Source organism: Hippoglossus stenolepis, chromosome 3 (genome assembly GCF_022539355.2).
Source record: "Hippoglossus stenolepis isolate QCI-W04-F060 chromosome 3, HSTE1.2, whole genome shotgun sequence".
Classification (NCBI taxonomy): Eukaryota; Metazoa; Chordata; class Actinopteri; order Pleuronectiformes; family Pleuronectidae; genus Hippoglossus; species Hippoglossus stenolepis.
In genome coordinates, this window is record NC_061485.1 from 21,889,202 (window position 1) to 21,905,299 (window position 16,098).

At 42.1% G+C, this 16,098-nt stretch overlaps 1 protein-coding gene across 1 annotated transcript in view; it reads right to left on the reverse strand.

Annotated features, from left to right (window-relative positions):
- Positions 1-16,098, reverse strand: part of LOC118104578 (A disintegrin and metalloproteinase with thrombospondin motifs 9) — a 47,361-nt gene that overhangs the window by 2,566 nt on the left and 28,697 nt on the right. The window contains exons 29-39 of the mRNA XM_035151576.2: positions 14,403-14,573; positions 11,683-11,859; positions 7,540-7,710; positions 7,123-7,317; positions 6,521-6,650; positions 6,028-6,122; positions 4,780-4,874; positions 3,252-3,382; positions 2,664-2,755; positions 1,837-1,941; positions 574-682 (exon numbers count right to left, since the gene is read on the reverse strand). Of these exons, the coding sequence (XP_035007467.1) occupies positions 587-682; positions 1,837-1,941; positions 2,664-2,755; positions 3,252-3,382; positions 4,780-4,874; positions 6,028-6,122; positions 6,521-6,650; positions 7,123-7,317; positions 7,540-7,710; positions 11,683-11,859; positions 14,403-14,573 (1,458 nt within the window). The 3' untranslated portion in view covers positions 574-586. The remainder of the gene's footprint in view (positions 1-573; positions 683-1,836; positions 1,942-2,663; positions 2,756-3,251; positions 3,383-4,779; positions 4,875-6,027; positions 6,123-6,520; positions 6,651-7,122; positions 7,318-7,539; positions 7,711-11,682; positions 11,860-14,402; positions 14,574-16,098) is intronic.

Sequence of the window (16,098 nt, forward strand, 5' to 3'; positions counted from 1 at the left end):
AGCACTCAGTTACTGCTCATGATCCTGCACAGCAACATGAATACCTGACAAAGGAAAGAGGTGGATTCACTGAACAGAGCTGCAGAGAATATCTTTACCTGCACAAAGGAGCTCATGTTTTCATCTGTGTGTGCAGGAACACGCAAAAACTGCTCAAGTGATTTCTATGGAATTTTGTGGAGGGGTGAGACCAAAGAAAGGTCACCATTACTTTTTGGTGCAGATCCAGATGAGGATTTTTTTTCACTTTCACATAGTGAGATCGTACACTTTGATATTGTTATTGATTTCTAAGAGAATAATTGAGGATCATGGATCTCGATGAAAAAAAACAGACATTTTTAGGGGACTATTATTTATGAGTGTTGCAGATCCAAATAGAAATCTGGATCAAGTGAGTTAAACATGGTTTCATAAGGGGGCTGGGCCTTGGTGGGGGTATGAACTCCACTCTTTTTATAATATGAAATACACAAACACATGCACACACACACATATTTAATTTCCGATTGTACCTTTGTTTCAACAAAAAGTGACATATTGTTAAATGTATATTTAAAATAAATCTCAAACCTGTGTGATAGCATTAGGTCGTTTCCATGGTTACAGGCAGACTGGAGCCAGAGGACGGTGTACATTTACCACAGTAGCCTCCACACATTCCTGACACTCTGCTACCATCCTGTGGGCACAAGAGGAATTACAAACATTTAATAAAAGTTTGCTGTTGTGTTTTAGGATTAGTAGGTTTTGTAATAGTGTGATGGTGACACAGATTTTACAGGATCACAGGATCACAGCTTTCTTGCTTTTTGTTGTTTTGTCTTTGTCGTGTGATTAAGAAATATTTTCCAATACTCAATATACCGATCTGTCAGAGTTACAGAGGTCAGTTCTGTAAAGAAAATAGTCTCGACAGCGACGGCACTAGGTTATGTTACAAGTAGTCTCTTTGAAATGTATCTGGACAGGATTGTTTTGGCTCCACTGAAATGAGCTTTTCCTTTTTCGTAAGACTCACAAAGAGAATCTGAGGCCCAGCGCACAGCTCGTCATCAGGTGTGAATTGGGTAATCACTCTCAGCAACAAGCAGGGAAACACAAGCTAATTAATCACTTGCACAATTTGCATGCAGCATAATGGGCAGCTCCATGCAAGCCTCTAGGAGCCATAAAGGAAATTCCATCAGACGAGGACTCCAAAAACCACTATCCCACGACATGAAAGCGACAGAGCACAGCAAGTGGTTCTTCTGATCTCCTCTGTAGTGCTCTCCCCGTCCCACTGTCACAACCTGGCTCTATTTAAACAGCCCCGAGTGCATGGAGAGAGGCCGGCCGGCTGTGGATATCAGGCTGTGAACACTTTTTGGCATCTTCTCTGTCTCCTGTTTTGCGCCTCGCCAAAAAGCCCTCTCCAGCTTGATCTCCATTTCAAGAGCGGTGGAGGGTGTGCACTTGAGGGAGCAGCTGCCCAGTAAAGGTCCCCTCTCAGCGAGTTTATGAGGAGAGGCTGGGAATACAGAACTCGCTTGGGACTATGCCCACCAGGAGCCCTGAAGCCAGGAGGTCATGCAGAGAGGAGGGAGAGGGGAGGGAGGGATGAGATCTCAGAGCAGCAAAGAGACACAAACAGGGAATATGGAAGAGAGCACTGAAAAGAGGTGCTGAAGATAAGTGAATGATTATGAAATAAAGACGCTGCCTCACCAAATATCAGCATGGATCAGCAATCATAGAAGTATTCTTTAATTTTTTTCAAAATGTATACTTTCCAAACTGTGCAGTCAAAGTTTGCTGTTACCACAGAATATGTGTGTCCCGAGCTGCCAGTACCTGTGATTTCCGTACATCAGTCACTGCGTAGTTGCCCTGTGAGATCCACGAGGTGTCGTCAGCCACCTTCAAACCGGTTCCTGAGAGGTTGATCCTGAACTGACCCTAAAGAGGAGGGAGCGAGACACAGAAGGAATATGACTAAGGATTCACATAGAAATGTATTTAAAGTTCTGACTAAGAAAAAGAAACGACTTAGTGAAAGTTTTGATCAACTTTCAAATGACTGACTTACTGTGAGCAGCAGAAAGAAGGGGAAAGCGTTAAAGGATGGAGAGAAGGGAATATGATGAATTCAAATCATTCTCGGTGATGGTTTTAAAAGCACAGAAAGTGTAAACTAAGTTTTCTTTATTTATCAATGAGAATGCTCTTTAAAGGTGTTTATCAAGGGGGCAAACAAGGCAAGTAGTTTAAATATAAAGCACATTTCATACACAGGGGTGGATTCAATATGGATGGTAAAGAATAATATATACATGTATTTTTCAAATCAGTTAAAGTCAATTTAAAGTGACATGCAAAGTGTTGTGTTGTGTAGTAAATCCTCACGACACAGAGATGCTAACTGGCACTCAAAGGATGCCTGATTATAAAGACAGACATTTTTAATTTCAAACCATAAAAAAGGAAAAGTACAATTGTAATTAACGGCAATAACATCTGGACAATATGTAAGTACCAAATCTGTTCATGTATTTCTGCTCAATTAAATGTCTTATAAGACACTTAGAAGAACTGAGCCATCACCAGTGTTATTACTTGTTCTTTCCTGCTATGACAAGTTTCCCCCTCAGCATATAACTAACAGCTGTTGTCATGCCCACCTGTGGACAACGGGCGGCGCTGTAGCAGTCTCCAGCTGTGGCGAATGGAACTCTCTTGCCTTCACGGGTAAACGCAAACTTCCAGTCTGTAGCTAATAAGATGAAACAACAGAATAATCAAGTCAAAACATTCTCGGGAAATTATCATACTTGAAATTTGTTGCTCTAAGACCTTAGGTGAACTCGCACGATGATAGCTTACACCTGCAATAATGACCAAGTCACCAACAGTAAATCTGGCCTCGGTTTTAGGGTCAGTTTGATGGTAATATCAGTATAATTCCATCTACTTAGAGCAGTTTGGCCTAATCCCCTCAAGCCTTGTAATTGTGTGCGGCTTAAATAAACCTTGAAGACATCTTGATCCCATTAACCCTCATGAGCACGGACATAATTAAATGGCAGAGGAAGTTCTTATTGGAGAGTAATGTAAAGTTAACATTGGCACAGGATGCTCTGGCATGTGTGTGTGTGTGTGTGTGTGTGTGTGTGTGTGTGTGTGTGTGTGTGTGTGTGTGTGTGTGTGTGTGTGTGTGTGTGTGTGTGTGTGTGTGTGTGTGTGTGTGTGTGTGTGTATGGGCCACTTACTGATGATGTTCATCTTATTGATGTCCAGGCGAACTTTGGAGAAGGTGGTGATGCCAGCATTGGTGTAATCTCTTCGGCAGTCGCAGTCTGCTCTGGAGCCATTTGCTGGGCACTGGGTGGGGTCATTTAGCCTGGGAAACACACACACACACACACACACACACACACACACACACACACACACACACACACACACACACACACACACACAAACATACACACACATATCAACTTTACACTTCCATGGAATTTCATCATTTACAGGCAAAGCACTGCCAAGAGCCTGGTCTTTCATTTTGAGAGCATTATTTCTTCATTTCACGTTGAGATTTTATAATGCGTTTCCTCAAATCCCTGCCCTGTCTCCAATAGTCCGTGCTCGCGTGCAGATTTGCTCGGCTCAGATTCACTGCTGCAGCACAAATGTCCTGTGCTTCAGTTTGAGTCCTTCTTCTCGCTCTCTGGCAGCTTCTGTGCCCTCGCAAAACTTCTGCTCTCAGATTTCTCATCTGACATTCTTTGTGAAATGACCCTGTCAAAATTCTCCAACCTAAACCAATAGAATGCCAGATATGAGTCTGACCAATGAAATCCTCACTGGGTCATTGTGGGCGTATGCACTTTACTTAAGAAAGCGTTCCTGAGGTGTGATTACTCACCAACGCGTCAAATCAAGGAACTAAAATGATTATTGTATTGTAATGGTACATCGTACTTTCAAAAAAATTGAACTGGCTACGTCATATTTTCACCAAGGGAATACACCCATGATCATATGCTTGGCTTTCATGTGTTCATTTATGTGAGCAGCGTGGCAAGGCAACAAACAAAAAAAGGAGCCTTATGTTTTCATGATATCTGATTTTAGTGCTTATTAATGGGTAAAATTAAATTAATTATCCATCCATCCACTATGTATACACTTATCCACTGAGGGTCCAATGGGAGGCTGGGGCCAATCCCAGTTGACACTGGGAGAGAGGTGAGGTACACACAGGACAGGTCGTCAGCCAATCAAAAGACCAACATACAAAGACAAGCAACCATTCCCGTCTACGGTCAATTTAACCCCAAACTGCATGTCTTTGGACTGTGACTGAGTATTTTGACCAAAACGCTAAAAACTGCAACCCCATGCCACTCAGTGGTAACTAGCTGACACATTAAGGCAGCAGAAAACAAAAGCAACTTCTCAAACCAGTGAGAACATCAATATCTACATGTACACAAAGATTCTGTTACTGATAAAAAGCTTAAATCATTTTTGTGCTACATGTTATAGTTTGATCCAATCAAAAGTAAATGCCACAGCAAAATTACTGGACATTAAGATCCATTTTTACTTTATATTTTATCACGTGAGCAGAAGTTATTCCAGAGAGAGGGGGCTTTGAGGAATAATGCTCTCAAAATGAAAGACCTTGCTCTGGAATAAAGAACAGAGGGAAACTCCGCAGTCAAAAGTCACTGGGATTTCTGTGATGAATCAGGCTAGTCTCATTGTTATCCTGTAAGCTCTAGAGTTTACCTGAAGCCAAAGATCTCTGAAAAATTCTCCCCTTCTCCCATCATCAAGGTGATGTATTCCTGAGGAGTCTCTGTCTGCATTCCTGCACAGTATACCTGGGGAGAAGAAACAGGTGGACAGAGGAAAGAGGTGTGGAAGCAGGGATGAAGGGATAGAGGTGAGAGAAAAAGTAGAGGAAGTGTATATTAGGACAAGAAGAGCAGTACTGTTTGTGAGAATGTGAGGAAAAGGAGTAGAATAGAAGATGGCAATTACAAGCTTTTACCACAGTAAAAATGACCCTGAGCTTTAAAGTCACTTTAATGGCAGTGAAAAACTTTCCACTGACTGTGCTTTATGAGACCTGCTGCATCTGTTTGCCACCTTGGGACCAAGCTGCTGAGCCAACAGTGTTTCAACAACACAGACTGGGAGATGAATTTGAAGCACTTTGTTTTGTACTGCAGACACAGTGTGTCTAAGTCACTTACTCAAGTGGAAGTAAGAGTACCACATTAACTTCAACTGTTTAAGGTTTATGTGGTACTTTTAGTATGTTTACTTTTAAATATACTTAAAGTATTAAAAGTAAAATTAATTGCTGAGTGTAGCCTTTTCCCAAATGTAACAGTGAACCACTTCATGCTGCTGCTGCAAGAGGCGGGGTCTATTGTTACAGCCCCATTCTGATTGGATAAGTGGAACGATTCCCCTTTCGTTATTTATTTCTTTCAAAAATCCATCCGTCCATCTATACCGCTTATCTTTTTAGGGTCGCAAGGGTAGCTGCAGCCAATCCCAGCTGACATTGGGCAAGAAGTGGGATACACCCTGGACAGCTCGCCATTGTATCGCAGTGCCAACATACAGAGATAAAAAGACATTTACACTCATATTCATTCCCGAGTTAAATTAAATTAATTAATTTAACCTTAGCACAATCTGCATGTCTTTGGACTATGTAATGAAGCCGGAGAACCCGGTGAAAACCCACACCAACAAAGGGAGAACATGCAAACTTCAAACAGAAAGAACCCAGCCAAATCGGGATTCAAACCGGGAACCAAAAGTACAAAAGTATCAAATATACTGTTAACAGAGTAGAAAGTACAGATTTATGATGATATATGTAGTAAAAGTGAATATTACCTGAAAATAATTCAACTAAGTACAGTAACTGAGTAAATGCACTTAGTTACATCCAACCACTGCCTGTTATTGTTTCATACACTGTGCTTTGTCCATTTGTGAGTCAATAAGATAAAATACCTTGAGTGCTTTTCCTTGAACATTGAGAAAGTGTTCTCTGTCTGGGAGGAGCTGCTTCATGCTCTGGACCTCCTGACAGCTGGAAGGCAAACGGCCTTGAGGACACAAACAAAAGAAATAAGTACACTAGCGTATTATACAAAGATTAAATCAGAGCAGGCATTCAGACTGTATACACACTCACGTGCACGCATGCACAAACACATTTCAGCAGTTAAATCAAGTGTGGCAAATTGCATCGAATCAAAGGAAAACGAAAATCCTCTTTGATGCCCCATCCCACTGCAGGGAAGTAAATAAACTGGACAGTAAATCTTTGATGTTTGCTCAAGATCATAAATATTTCACTAAAGGCCGAATCTCACAGAAGAACGGATCAAGTCGAGAAAATATCTAACACTGAAATCTGAGACAAATTCACTTGGCCCGTACGTAGCCCCCCACAATACCCATGACCTTTGTTAAAGAGCAGCAGTTTTCTCGCAGTACTCACAGTTTGGATTTCTGCAGACTTTTCTGGCTTCTGGCTTGGCGCCTGTTGAACACCTACTGCTTTCCTGACCATCTGCGGACAGGCACTGCACCGTCCTCTCCATGACTCCGTCACCACAGCTCACTGGACACTGGAAGGGAGGAGCAACATGGCAGGGGCAAAGAAAAGCTTGTGGATGACAGGTTGGCCGCAGTGTTTATCTCTCAAGAAATTGTATGTCCATTTTTGCCATTTCAAGACTGATTTGTTTTTGACCGAGGGTGGAGACTGATGCCAGGTAAACTGGCTTCATTTATGCAAAACCATGTACACAAATATTGTGCATAGATAAATTTAATTAAACATAAATTAAAAACTTTAATGAGATTAAAACCCTGCAATGTTTGCATTTGCTGTTCAGTAATTTACTAGATTATACCAATTTAAATTCAGATAAAGATACAAATATTTTTTATCTTTAAGATTTGTTTATGTTTAAAATAAGTCTTCAAAACTGAAAAACAAACATAGTCTACTTTTCTTTTGGGAACCTTAGGTTTAAAAACAATTTATGAAATATTGATAAATGACTGGATGACATTTAGATGCATGACTTCACTCACCTCTCCCCAGATTCCAACCCTCCACTCCTGTGGCGGCAGGCACGGGTCCAGATTACAAGGCATGTAGCTCTCAGGAGGGGTCCCGGGGCAGTTGGACAGAGACTGATGGCCGTACTCATAGTTGTCATTCTCCACATGCACCTCGCTGCAGGAGATCAGACGCTGGCGGTAGCCCTGGCCACAGCTGGCTGAGCACTGGAGGAGAGGATAAATCAAATGGCATGAAATACCAAGGGTATTCCTCGCTGGAATCTCGGGTGATTTCTGTCATTTCCGCGTAACTGGATTCACAGAGATGGCCATTTACATGAGCGGTCCCTTTGAGGAATCACATTTTACATTTGACGATTAAGATCTCAATGCTTTTAGAGGGACTACAAAATCCTGTAGATGACACACGCCATCTTTGGCTCTCACCTCAGTCCAGTCCCCTGTGATCCAGATGAATTCACAGGCCTGGGTGTTGCAGCTCTCTATGTGTGGAGGTCTGATCTGCTTCACACAGTACATCTCGTGGACCTCCTGCTGGTTGTGGTCCACACACTGCAAAGCTCGCTGTCTGTGGCCCACACCACATGATTTACTACACTGTGGTGGAAACAAGACAGAGACAGATGTTTTACAAAGATACCACATCACATATAGCATGAGAGGTAACAGGAGAAACATCCCGATATTCCCATAGGTGGAAAGTAATTGGGGTTAAAACTAATTATTTTGAATGAGTAGCTGCAAGTGCAACAATGAGGCTTCAGTTTAAGCACAGTTGGGTTTCTTCAACATAAATAAAAGTGTATCTGTGTATTGGAACAGCAAAAATAAAGATTTGTGTCCTCTTGGTAATACAGGACCTTCACTGCATGGGGAGGATGGATTAAAGATGTCATAACAGAAGATAAGAGCTGGGAGGAAGACACTGTTGTTGGTGAGTGGAATCGCTGGCTCTCGCAGCTAAACTGAATTCCTGGCTTGAATTTGTACACAGAGAGTAAAAGTAGTGTGAAGAGTCAGAAATGTAAAAAAACTAAAACTACGCTATACTGTGGCAATCTGCCATTATAGTCACGTTAAATAAGTTCTTCTCAAAATGGACTGACTCACGATTGGTTGCTACTTCACAGACTCCAAATGACGTCTTTGGCTCAAGATGGCAGACTTTGTATCCAAGATATTTTGTCTTCATTTTTAGACAGTAGAAGAAAGTACAGACGCGTTGTCTTCTAGTGACACAGACGACAGTGGGATTGATTTTCTAATCTAATCTGTGGCTACAAGCATGAACACACATCATTTTCAGAAATTAGAACTACTCCTTTAAAAGGGTTAGAATAAGGATTAAAGATGGCTCGCATGTACTTGACACTGCCAGGCTCATAGTCACTAAATACACTGCTGTTGATTTCTTTTAAATCATGTTGTGATGAGATGATGCCTGTAGCATTTAATTTACTATAGAGGCTCTGTGCCATAGAACCACCATGACAGTTTCTACTCTATCCATTATTAGGTCTACTAAGTAACTCAACTATTATGAAATTCAAGTCTCTAGTATAATTCATGCACCCACTGTTTCAGGAGGGGCTACTTGCGTCAGAGACACTTGGTGTTACGACTGAAGCCTCCTCCAGCTGGTCTTCATCACTCTTTACACACTTGTCAAACAACTGAAATGCCTCGAACTGCTGCTCTCACTTGTGCTGTGCTGCGGTACAACAGAGGAATGAACCTTTACCCTGCATGATGGCTTCTGAAAGGGATAGTTCACCAGAAAATTAAAATCCACTCATTACTCCCTCCATACTGCTCCTGTGGTGTCATCCAAATGTCTGTAAGCGGAGAATATTAGAGGTAATTTGGGCTAAAAACATGGTGTAAATGACCTTGTTTTGAGTCGAATATGAATGCCAAGGCTTACAGACACTTGGATGACGCCACAAGAGCAGTACAGAGGCATGTAATGTTTTATTGTTGTTTTTTTACGTTTGAAGAATTGGTCACCATTTACTTCAGTTGGATTGGATTTGGCTGCTACACTGTTTACCACTTGGACTCCAGAAGTGTTTTGTGGACTCAAAAACTTACTGATGTACAGTAAGACATTATTTTTTATGCCAGTGACAGAAACACATGGTGAATGTTAAATTCTACCAGGTGAACTTCTGTAATCACCTCCAGCCGTTAACTGGGACACCCAGGCAGGGAGCTCCAAACACTTCTCCACATAATTAGGCTTCCCTTTCAGAAAAGACATCTCACACTGATCAGTGACCCAGATTCAACATCACTCCAGCACAGTGAGGAAGAGACTCCTGCTGCAGCTGCCTGTTCTAATAATCCCAGCTCTCAACAAGGAGCTGTAGCCTCTGGCCTACACAAAATTGCTGAGCATTACTCAGCAGGAATGCAGCCGTTTAATATAGCCTAGGTATGACTGCTACCTTATATTAAGCAGTAATACCCTTCACATCAAGTCCTCTCAGAATCGATGTAGGTTATAGATACGTGGTAATATTTATGCAGATGATACATTTTTGACTAAAATAGACAGTAAAGAAGTAAGTGGAAACTGTGATTGACAGCTACTACCGTCCAATGGGTGCAGGTCTAAGGTGTAGGTAGGCGTGCAGTGTCCTTGAGCTCTCGGTCAGGCTCCACCCCCACCCCACTTCCAAGTAAGGTTACTTTTGTTTTCAAAAACCAAGATGGCTCTCTGCAAACTGCCACACTCGAGGCTCCAAAACAGCAGTTCACAAACCGTTGGGTGTTGTCTCTGTGGTTGCCCCTTTATTTATATTAAAAATGTTGCTAATAACTGATTGGTGCATGGACAAACGTAGTATCATCTATTTGGAACTAAGACCTGCCCACTGTTGAACCACGAAGGGGGCACAGATTCAAAATAGAGGAAAAAAGCTACAGATAAGTCTATAATTTATTAAACAAAATAACCAAAATAGTTTGGCAAAAAACATTGTATGTGCTCATATTGGACCACATCGTACAAAGAAGCAAACTGAGAAAATTGGTTTTCAGGGCGTTAAATTGAATTTAAAGGGCCCATATTTTACACCTTTCTGGGATTTAATTTGAGGTACTGGTACCCCTAAGATGATATATCAGTGGTTTAAAGTCGAAAAAACTGCTGCAGTGTGTATTTCCATGTCCTCTCTTCTGCCTCTCTCTGGAGCTGCAGACAGAACAGGCTGTTTTCGCCTGCCTCTTGAGCCCCTCCTCTGATTGGCTGACTGCACTTTGAGTGACACCCGACCAGGCCTATCACCGGGCTCATTCTGGCACATTGACATTCTCTCTGGTAAACACAGCTGAAAGTCATGTGGTTATGTTTGGGTACAGCTATAGAAGACCAGCAAGTTCATGGTCAGTAAGTTACACCGTCCTCATGTTTGTTCAAGTTTTAGCAGGACAGTCGACCAATGTAGGTGTAACGTCCTGAGTTACAGTACGGAGTTTCAATACGGAGTAACATCTAGGTTACTCCGTACTGAGCACACCGACACGACACGTCAGAAGAAATAAAGCATAACCGCTGGTCTCGAACAGTAACGTTCTTAGGAGGAATGTGCGAGGACACATTCTCTTCCTTGCATCCCTCCACGCTGCAGTGTTTCTTCAGTGTTGCTTGTTGTGGTTAGCCTGTGGTAGCTAACAAGCTGCTAGCTCAGCAACATGTCTGCTTAGTGTCAAGTTTGGTGAGGAGGGGTGGTGGTGGTGAGGAGGCTGGACTGGTACCGGCTGGGTGGGGCTGAGAGACGAATGCGATCCCATATGACTCATACGGGGCAGGAAGTTTGTAAAGTGTTTTTACCATAAAAAGTTTTACTGTTTACCAAGTGTTTGTCATTCTCTGCTCATAAAAAAGAGTCTAAAACAGCAACTTTAGGAGCAAAAACCAGCCTTTAAACTTGAAAGGAAATAATAATGTGACATTTATCGTTATAATTATTGATTTTGATATTAACGTTTATCTTGATGTAATTTTTGGCCATATCTTCCAGCCCTAATTCCTCAGTTCCTCAAAAGTGTGCATTCACTCAGGGGTGTTACAACAAAGTAGGAGAAGCAAGCCATTGCTGAGGCCCTGAGCTGGGATGGGGCCCCTGAGGCCCTGAGCTGGGATGGGGCCCCTGAGGCCCTGAGCCACCTCTGCTGAAAGCATGCACTGGGGAAAGCATTAACCACATTAACCGAGAAGAGCAAGATTAAGATGGTTAAAGGTTATAAATGTTGATTTCAATACATTTTTGGTTAATTATCCAGCCCCACCTGAGGCCCACAAAATCCTCTCCTCCCCTCCTCCTCTCCTCTACTTCCCTCCCTCTTCTCTCCTCCCTCTGGTCTGAAGACTAAAGGCATCAACTCATACTTCAGCAGTTATGACAGAGCAAACTCATCCCCGCCTGCTACACACACACACACACAGGCACCGTGTCGGCAAACACTGTTATTCTCTTCTCCCCTTCTCCCCTTCTCCCCTCTTCCCCTCTTCCCTCTTCCCCTCTCCCCTCTCCCCTCTCCCCTCTCCTCTCCTCCCTCACTTACCGGCTGCCACTCTCTTTCTCTCCAGCGGTACCGGGAGGGACAGTCAGCGGCCCGGCAGCTCTGGCTGGATGCAGGTCTGGAGCGCTGTGAGCAGCCGCTCTCCTGAGGACTGCGTCGACCTCCAAGCTGACAGAAAACCTCCCGACGCTGGAGCCCGTCTCCACAGGACGCAGAGCACTGAGGAGAAGTAAGAGCTTTTTAAACTGGAGATGTTACACCTTTATTACCTTCTTTTAAACCAGTCTCACTTATAGTCCCGTTATATTGTAAACATCGCGATACACAACACGCCTCGTGGGCGATGGGAACGGCATTTCTACTTTAGTTAATACTTAAGTATTACAAGTAATTTTGAGTAAGGTTACTTCTTCTTATTATACTATTATAATTAACTTTAGGTGATGTTATTTCTTCTTTATTAAGTTTTTAAGCAACATTATTTCTACTTTATTAAGAATTTTGAGTAACCTTAAGTAACGTTATTCCTACTTTATTAACTAAATGTGATGTTATTTCTACTTTATTGAGTATTATATGCAATTTTAAGCAAAATTATTTCTACTTTATTAAGAATTATAACTTAAATTAACTTTATTTCTACTGTATTAACTTAAAGTAACGTTATTTCCACTTTATTAAGATTATAAGTAACTTAAGGCAGCTTTTCTACTTTATTAAGTATTACGTAATTTTATTTGCACTTTATTAAGTATAATACGCGATTTCAAGCAACATTATTTCTACTTTATTAGCTTTGTGGTATTTTCATTTTTTTACGAGTTGGATCACTGATTCCTTTTAAAGGAATAGACTCAACTATTGAGTTTTATTCTATTCTATAAACATGTATTATTATGATTGATTTACTAATTTTGTGTCATTTTACTGAAACTTTTATTGAACTTATAATGCTCACGTTTATATCCAAATGTTGCTTATGTTGAAATATATTTTGATATGTAAATGCAGATGTTTTTATTTCTCTGTTTTTGCATTACAGTGCTTCTTTAAACTTTTTCAAAATAATTAGGCATTTGTAATAAGGGCATATGTGATCTTAAAGTAAGTGCAAGCCTCCATTTTCTTATTTAACTCATATAGTTGATTATCAAATAAAACATTTGTCTTGTTTTTTTATACACAAGCTTGAAGCCTCGAAAGTAGTTTTGGCCGTGTGTTTTCTCTTTGCTGCAGCAGCAGTGTTTTCAATGAAAGTGTTTCCTGCTGTAATGCAGAACACGTTTCTACAGAGAACTCAAGGAATGAGAGAGGGATGTGGAGTCGGTTCTGTTCAGCTCAGTCAGGCAGGAATAATCACATGACTGTCTAACGTTCATCTAAAATGTGTTGTCTAATCAATTGTGAGAATTACATTTTTCTGTTTGTCTTTTATATTTGTCTTTTCTCTTGGTCTTTTCTAACAGAGGTGCTGTTGACGATTGCTGGAGATCTACATGACAAGCAAATTACATAATTTGAACAAGATAATCATACATTTACTGTATACAGATTTAAAGTGTGTGTGTGTGTGTGTGTGTGTGTGTGTGTGTGTGTGTGTGTGGGGGTGATGTGATGAAGGTGATAAAAGTTTGTCTATGTTTGTGTGTGTACATGAGTCAGACCTCCATCACACCACCACAGCTACAGCTCGTGTTTTTTCAGGTTTAAGGAGGAAAAGATAAACACATCCAGATGATCATCAGTGGTGAGATCAGACAGCGGCACTGGAACCATGGCAGAAGAGTTCTACCAGAATCCGCGTACACCTCAGTGTGTTGCAGGAATCAACAACCCGTCCTTCAGGGTGTGACACAATGCAACATATTTCACTGTATATTATCTGTTCTGACATCTAAGCTGCTGAACCACTATAGGTAGCGTGCTGCGCCATGGGTAATCATGCTGCGCTTGGCTAGGAGAATAATTTTCTCTTGGCGTGTGTCCGGCTGCACAGCTGTTCAGAGCAGACGCACATCCTCTCTGACGTATGGAGCACATATGTGGCTCTGCACTCAGACTCTTGGGGTGAATTCAGGCAGACAGAACATGAGAAAAGAGACAGGGAGAGAAAACAGAAATTAAGAGCAAATGGAGGCATAGAAAAAAGGGGGATGAGCCACAGTGCATCCAGCCGCCCAGGTGCAGTCGTGAGTGGCAACGATGACGTTAGCGAACTGGCTCTTCTGTAGGGCTTTCAAAGACAAGACCAACATGTGGTTTCCATTGGGAAAGATAGAGAGAAAAAAAAGTGAAGGATTGAAAGAGGGCTTGAGAGAAAGAGTGGATCAGTCGAGGGGAAAAGAGAAACGGGGAGAGGGAGGATAGAAGGGACAGAGAGGAGAGAAAAGTGAGGGTCAGAGGAAGAGAAAATTGACAACAGATCAAAGAGGTGTTCAAGTCCTTCCTGTTGTCCTTCGTACCGTTCTGTTGTGTCACAGTCGCAGGTTTATATTTCCTCAAACCTCTGTATGTATCTGCCCCAGGCCTGTGCAACACTCCAGCAACCCACCGAGTGATAAATGTGTGAAAGCACCCTGCCTTAGTTAGTGGCCTGGCATGATGCATAAATACAGTCAGGTTTCTCTGCAGTCGGTTTAACACGTATACACAGATCTGCCTGCAAGCTGATAAGCATTAAAGTGGAATGAGGGAGAGAAAAAAGAAAAGGAGGCAGCGTGAGAACAAGCGTGGTGGAGGAGTGTTTTATGGCAGGGTCCCACCTCTCCCCAGTTGCCAGTCTTCCACTTTGGGCATCGTCTGCCTCGGCAGCGCCTCTGCTTGCCGGGTTTGGGGGACAGGTTCTGGCAGTTCTCTTCGGTAGCCGGGCGGCCTGATCCGGTCACACAGCTCACCTTACGGGACTTGAAGCCTCGTCCGCAGGAGGCCGAGCACTGCAAGATGTCAGAGGAGAGGAGGGGGTAAACAGAAAGGTATGCTTAGTGCAAAAAAGCCCGGTGAAATTGTTTATTCTTCATATATTTGCAGTTGAATAAATCTGAATCTACATCTGCTGTAATTAAAAACAAGTTTATTGATCAGATAAATGTCAAATGTTATTATGTGTACTTCTTTTGACTCCAAAAAAAAAAAGCAAAGAAAAAAAGAGCGATCCGCAATCTAGTTCCACGTGGACAGCAAGTCCAATGGCAGAGCGTGCCCGATTACCCCGGCAGTAGTTTGTTTCACCTCCGGGTTCACTGAGTTACCAAAGGTCTAACTCAATGTGACAGGCAGACACACACACACACACACACACATAGCAGCGGCATTACAGGAGGGAGTGGAGAGGGGCTGGACCGTGCTTGGATAATCAAAGGGGGGCGTTGCATGCAGGGATGGATGGGAAGCGACAGGCTCAGAGTTGAACGGGTACGTGGCCCAGCGTGCGGTGCTGTCCTGACCAGCGAGGGACTGTACCGGACAGGAACACGCCGTGACCTCTCACCCCATTCACTGAGGAAGACGGTTAGTGAGGCTCATGAAAGGAGGGACTAATAAAATGCTTACTGCTTCTTTTTTTTCTAAAATCCAGGCACCCTTCACACACCAGTTTGTTTTGTAGTACACTAGATTTATTAAGATTACTTGTGTTGTTCAACTAATAAAGACAACAAAAAAATAAAGGAAATGAATTTGATTAATGTTGTGTGATTCTGTTGTGCTTGACTTTGAATAAAAATGACAATGACTGTGTTTTTTGAATGTGTTTTCTATCAAAAGTGGGATATAAATCATAACATATGTGAGAGGCAGACGAACCTCATGGTTGTAATAAGCAACTGAAAGTGTCAAAATATCAAATATTACCACTGACTGTAAGAACAGATATCATATTTTTAATGATATTGCCAGAAATGATGACAATCCACATTTTTAATGGATGAGCTGTGGAGAGTAACTAATGAAGACTCCCCAGTATAGTTTCAAATCGCTATAGGAAAGTGTTTTACAGGCTCCCAGGCTGTTATTCTGCTTAAATGTCACGTCTTTCTCAAACAGTTCAATATACCTTTTTACAAGGGCTGTCCTGCTGCTGTGATGCCCTCACAATACCTTGGGAATCAGTGCCCCCACTCAACCCCCACCTCCACTCCACCACCCATGCAGGGCTCATTAACTTTGCCCACAAGTTCTCCGGGGTTCTGTAATTATCCAGTGCAGCGCACTAATACAAACATCGCTGCTGCTGGCACACACTTGACCTCAACATTTCCGACTTCATCGCGTAATGAGAAGTGAGCGCAATTTCATTTACATCAAATAACGCCACATGCAGCGTTGACAGTGTCAATCGCCGATCTGACCTGTTTGAACTGACATCCAAAAGCAGTTCACAGGATTATTGCAAACACAAAATGCTCAATTCATATATAGATTTATTTATTTTAAGATTTATTTAACTAAATCTACCTATTT